At 49.1% G+C, this 6,000-nt stretch overlaps 1 protein-coding gene across 1 annotated transcript in view; it reads right to left on the bottom strand.

Moving 5' to 3' along the window:
* Nucleotides 1-488: 488 nt before the first annotated feature.
* The window catches only part of ZNF367 (zinc finger protein 367), a 63,405-nt gene continuing 57,893 nt past the window's right edge, over nt 489-6,000 (bottom strand). Inside the window, exon 6 of the mRNA XM_085640209.1 lies at nt 489-685. Within this exon, the coding sequence (XP_085496335.1) occupies nt 489-685 (197 nt within the window). The remainder of the gene's footprint in view (nt 686-6,000) is intronic.

Below are 6,000 nucleotides of genomic sequence, written 5' to 3'. Positions count from 1 at the left end.
ATGTAGTGGGCACACAGGGAGGTGGGGCCATGTTGTTTGCAATCTGACATAGGCATCCCAGTATGTCTCTGTGCACCGCCATAACATCATTCAACTTGACCATCTTTGACTCCATGCGGGCCATGTGTGTCTCCACCCGCAACATGTGTGCGTCCCATCTGGCATGATGTTCAGCCTGCTGTTCTTTAATGTCCCTGAGGTGCCCCACAATCTGGCCAAAGTCTCTGGTGCAATGCTGGTACGCATTTATGATGCGTACCAATTGGGGATCAGCTTGGGGTTCAGCACCATGGCCATGGGGTGGCCTCAGCCTGCCCCCCCACCCACTACGAGCAGGTTCCACTGTTGCAGGCACAGACAACACTGGGCCTCCACTGGTGATGGCACTGGTGGAATTGGCAACCACCTCCAGGCTTCCCTGTGTTGCTGTGCCCTTGGTGTTGGGTTGGGTTTGTCTGTCCATGTTAGTAGAGGTCATCTGGGTGTTGTCAGATGGAGCGAGCAGGAATGGTGGCAGGGGGTGCAGATGTTACTGCTACTGCATGCTGATCCACACCGCAGGGGCCAGGTTGTTCATGGTCATCGTCAGAGGAGTGAGAGGCATCCACACCGGCTTGCTCTGTGTCAACCAGAGTCTGGGACTGTGAATCTTCCTCGTCTATTCTTGAAGTTTCCCCAGCTGCACCTGTGGGTGGAAGAGACACACAATGCATGTTGTGGTTCAGCACACATAAACGTATCACACACATTCAATTCTGCACAATGCTTCATGATGAGTGTATGTGCATGGCTTTGTCCTCAATTATCACAGTCAGATGCTGATGTAGGTTTTGTACAATTTCCCAATACGTTTTATGTACACGTAGAGCTGTGTGCATGGACAGCTCATGTATTTTTAAGGTGCCTTACATGTACATTGCAAAATGTGCACTCCCCTGCTTCACACAGGTATGTTGTTTGTTGTTGGTGGGAGGGGTGTGTGTGGCAGGGCATACTGGGAGATGTAGTCTGAGGTTGCACTCCTTCTCCCCCATGGACCGGATAGGACCCCATGGGCCATGCTTCCAAGACAGTGAGTCGGAGTACATGTTCAAGTTGCCTGACAGTGGTGTCATGGTGTTTGTTGGTGCCCAAGTCCCAGAAAGGCCTTGTGCTCCCCACACCAGAGCCCAGTGTCTCCAATCTTGCCTGTACTTTGACACTCCCTGTGAGGTGAGCCTGGTGCATGGGCCTATTCCTGGGGCAGGTGGGATGGGGACTATGGCCTGGGACTCCAAATCCCATCATGCATTTGACTCAATCCCCCTTCCCAGCAAACCCATGCTTCCTTCCAGTGACTCAGCTTTCCTGGTGTAGGATGTGTGCAGACAAGATGGCTGCTACATGGGACTGGTGTTCAAATCCCATTGCCTTGCTGTGTATTAGTACTCAGTTTTGTGACTTTTGTGAATGGGGATCTTTCCAGTGACATTCTAGGTATGTTTGTAGTTGCAATCTGCAGTGGGACACAAATACCACCATGGATTGCATATCCTCCCCCCCGGGCCCAGTGTCAGGCATCTTGGAAGTCGGTTTACCTTGAGTCTCAGGTTGTGTTTTGTCCCAGGTGTGTTGTTTGTTGTTGGTGGGAGGGGTGTGTGTATCAGGGCCTGCTGGGAGTTGTAGTCTGAGGTTTCACTCCTTCTCCACCATGGACCGGATAGGACCCCATGGGCCATGCTTCCAAGACAGTGAGTCTGAGTACATGTTCAAGTTGCCTGACAGTGGTGTCTTGGTGTTTGTTGATGCCCAAGTCCCAGAAAAGCCTTGTGCTCCCCACACCAGAGCCCAGTGTCTCCAATCTTGCCTGTACTTTGACACTCCCTGTGAGGTGAGCCTGGTGCATGGGCCTATTCCTGGGACAGGTGGGATGGGGGACTATGGCCTGGGACTCCAACTCCCATCATGTATTTGACTCCACCCCCCTTCCCAGCAACCCATGCTTCCTTCCTGTGATTCAGCTTTCTTGGTATAGGATGTGTGCAGACAAGATGGCTGCTGCATGGAACTAGTGTTCAAATCCCATTGCCTTGCTGTATATTAGTACTCAGTTTTGTGACCTTTGTGAATGGAGATCTTTCCAGTGACGTTGCAGGTATGTTTGTAGTTACAATCTGCATTGGGACACAAATACCACCATGGATTGCATATCCTCCCCCCCACCGGGCCCAGTGTCAGGCATCTTGGAAGTCGGTTTACCTTGAGTCTCAGGTTGTGTTTTGTCCCAGGTGTGTTGTTCTTTATTGGTGGGAGGGGTGTGTGTGGCAGGGCCTGCTGGGAGTTGTAGTCTGAGGTTACACTCCTTCTCCCCCATGGACCGGATAGGACCCTATGGGCCATGCTTCCATGACAGTGAGTCTGAGTATATGTTCAAGTTGCCTAACAGTGGTGTCTTGGTGTTTGTTGGTGCCCAAGTCCCAGAAAGGCCTTGAGCTCCCCACACCATAGCCCAGTGTCTCCTATCTTACCTGTACTTTGACACTCCCTGTGAGGTGAGCCTGGTGCATGGGCCTATTCCTGGGACAGGTGGGATGGGGACTATGGCCTGGGACTACGAATCTCACCCTGCTTTCAGCTACACCCACCTGTCTGGCACGCCAGACCTTCCTTGCTTCCTATGACTCGGCTTCCCTGGGAGTGTGTGTAACTGTGGTAGCTTGATGGCTGACGATGTTTGGTGGTGTATGGGGCCAAATCCCGGGGGTATTTGTCATTGGGTTTGTACATGTATTGCCCTAGGTACATGCTACTGTGACATTGCAGGTATTTTGTTTCTCTAGGTGGCATACACATGAGAGGATAGTTATGTTTAGGTTGATGTGGCTTGATGACAGTGAATGTTTTCTCTGTCCCCTGACATTATTGTCTGTGGGTGCTGATTGCTGTGACATCACATTTTGGAATAGTTGTTTGTGTACTCACCAGGCTCTGGTATTCCAGGCAATCCATGGAGGCCAACTGGTGGGAACATGGCCCGCACCTTCTCCACCCAGGAAGTGAAATGCACCGGTTTTGCAGGAGGACCACCACCAGTGGGCTGGCTCAGGGCATGGTCTTTGCTGATGAGTTTCTTGACCCTCCTGCTTATGTCGTACCACCGGTTTGTGATGTCGTCCATTGTGCGCATGGTAGGTGCTAAGGCATTCACCTTGTCAACAATCCTCGCCCACATCTTATTTTCTGGGACAGGGGGGTCTGTTGGACCAAGGAACCAAATAACTGTGGCTCTACTCTGATGATTTCATCTACCATGACCTCCAACTCACCTCACTGTCTGTGAACTTTGGATTCTTCTTTGGGGGCATGGCGATAGGTGGTGGTGGAGATGAATGCGGGTGTGTGTGTTAGTAAGGGTTGGTGAGAATGTGTATGGCTGGGTGCCTATTGTGTGGTGCTAATATTGTGTAGTGTGTAGGTTGTGGCTGTATGTCTCAGTGTGGTGGTGTTGTCTGTTTGCAGGTCTGTGAGATTTGCAAAGGATCATGGTCTGGATTTTTGGCCGCTTTATTGGTGGAGTTGTGGATGTGTTTCATGGTTTCAAATGTGACTTTGTTTGGATTTATAATTGCCTGTTTGGCCTTTTTCTGTGTCAATTACATGATTTCTTTAGGCCTGACGGGGACGTTCAGTTGTCCGGGTCATACTCCTGTGGCATCACTTGCGGTGTGATCCGAGTCGGTCACACTGACATTGTGCTATGTTGCATGCTTCACGGTCGCGACGGGCTCTTTTTATTGCCAATATCACTGGTCTGTGCAAATCGGTTGTACGGCTTGGACTCCGTGTGACTCGCTTTTGTACACGACGCATTGCATCGTACTTGGCTGGTTGTAAGCCGCGTGTTCGTGTCGGTCGGAACTGTAGCCGTTCCGTGTCGGTCAGAAGGTTTCGGTTCAGTTTCCAAGCGGCGGCACTTGTTTCCGTACATTTCAGTCAGTCCGGATTGATTACTTGCGAGTCGGTTGGATATTGCCCGGGATGCATCGTACTTGTAAGGACGTACAGCGCCTGTACGAGTCGGTCGGACTTCAGTCCTGGTTCATTTCGGTCGGAACGCTTTCCGACCCGGATCGGAATTGGGCCCTAAGGGTCTGATTTCAATGCCGGTTAGAGCTGCCTCTGACCGACATCATTTCGGTGTGTGACCCACCTGACAATAGGTCGGCGGTTCTGCACTCCTTCATACGATGCAACCGCACATGGTGCGGTCACAAACTCCTATTTCTCTATGGGAGCTTGTGCGGCAGGTGGAAACTGCTGGCAGCACAAGCTCTCATTGAGAAATGGGAGTTTGTGAAAATACCTGCACACATGGTGCAGGGATTTTCAGGGGAGCACCGTAGGTGCCCCCCAGGGCCACAACTAGAGGGCCAGGGGGAAGGCAGCCCCCAGAGCCACTTTCTAACAGCCTTTCCATGTCAGAAGGGCCAACATGGAAAGGCTGTTGGAAACAGACATAACAATCCCGATGACGGAAATGCCGTCCTTAAGGGATTATGTGCCAATTCCAACTGGCCGACAGGCTCCTTGAGCCCGTCAGATCCGAGTTGGATTCCCCGGCCGGTTTACACTCTGACTGCTGTCATAGTAAGACGGTGGTCGGAGTGTAAACCTACAATGTCGGTCGGAAAGCCTCCACGTTGAAGTGAAAAATTGAGAGAGAGCATGCAGAAAGGGCAAATTTGCTGCACAGATCAACATAACAGTTTTTGTCATTTGTGCAACATATGCTGCTGAGTATCCATCTGTGGATATGTTGGTCTGTAAAGGCAGGTTGAGCAGACCACTGAGGGCAACAGGTTTTAGAAAAGTGAGACAACATTTAGCCAGATGCCCTGTTCTCTGATGCACGAGACTTTGTTCAATCAGACAAATCATTCCAGGAATCTGCCTGTCATTTTTTTATAATCTGTGATAAGAAATCTCATAGCAACAAATATCTAAAAAGTGGTCCCACTCCTTTTCTCCAGCATCCTCCCATGTCCTGCAGGATGCAAGTACCAACTGAAGGTGTGGGTCATGAATACCAAGTAGGTAATATTGTTATACCTTACTATCGCAGACAAAATATCAACGGGTAAGTATGTATACATTTTCAATACTTAACTTTACATACATGTACCTTGATGAATATAGATATTCAAAGTATTTAAATGTATACTTTCCTATACACAGTTTACCTTTCTCTGTTTTGGTCATCAGTATTTTGGCTATGATATTAAGCTATCACAATATTCCCTACTCCATATTCTTGACTACACCTCAGCTGCATATTATTTTAGGCTGGTGTTTCGCTGATGTTTGTGTCCGCCCACCTTTGTTCCCACATCTCTTGGTCTAGCTCCTGTCTAAAATTCTGGCCCAACACTTTAGGTATTCTCGGTGTAGCTAGCCCATTAAGTAGCAGCCCCTTCAAAAACTGTAGGTAGGTCAGAAGAGACCTTTAGTTTCGGTGGGAGCAGAAACTCATTTTACGTGATTACTTAGGACACTTATCGTCATTCGGCTCATTATTTACCAATAGAATCAGCTGTATCACACAACACTTTTTTCCTCTCTGCTGCAGAACCTTTCTCTCCAATTGCAGAAATGGCTTAATCTCCTATTTAGAAATCAGTTTAGCCCTTTGTTGAAAATACTCTTCCCGTCGTTATTCATCGGTGAGAAGGCAGGGCTGGCCAATAATAATTTGAGGTAACCGAGACTCGAAGTTACTCATGTGGGAGGAATGTTGTATTTGTATGACAAATCTTAGCAGGATAATTGCGGTGCTGGTTTCCACCTTCCTCCCATCATTTGGGGCATTCTGCCAGATGCACGTAGTTCCACGCCCTCATTAATGCTGTGTGGGTGTATTTTTTTATGTCAGTGAAGACTGGCTCTCAGTATATATGCGGGCAACAGATAGATTGCTATCTGTATCAGGAGTGGCTTACGATGCTATCGATGCTATCAGACACT

Source organism: Triturus cristatus, chromosome 2_1 (genome assembly GCF_964204655.1).
Source record: "Triturus cristatus chromosome 2_1, aTriCri1.1, whole genome shotgun sequence".
In the NCBI taxonomy this organism is placed as follows: Eukaryota; Metazoa; Chordata; class Amphibia; order Caudata; family Salamandridae; genus Triturus; species Triturus cristatus.
The sequence above is the reverse complement of the archived record's forward strand: the minus strand, read 5'-3'. Positions and strand labels throughout refer to the sequence as shown.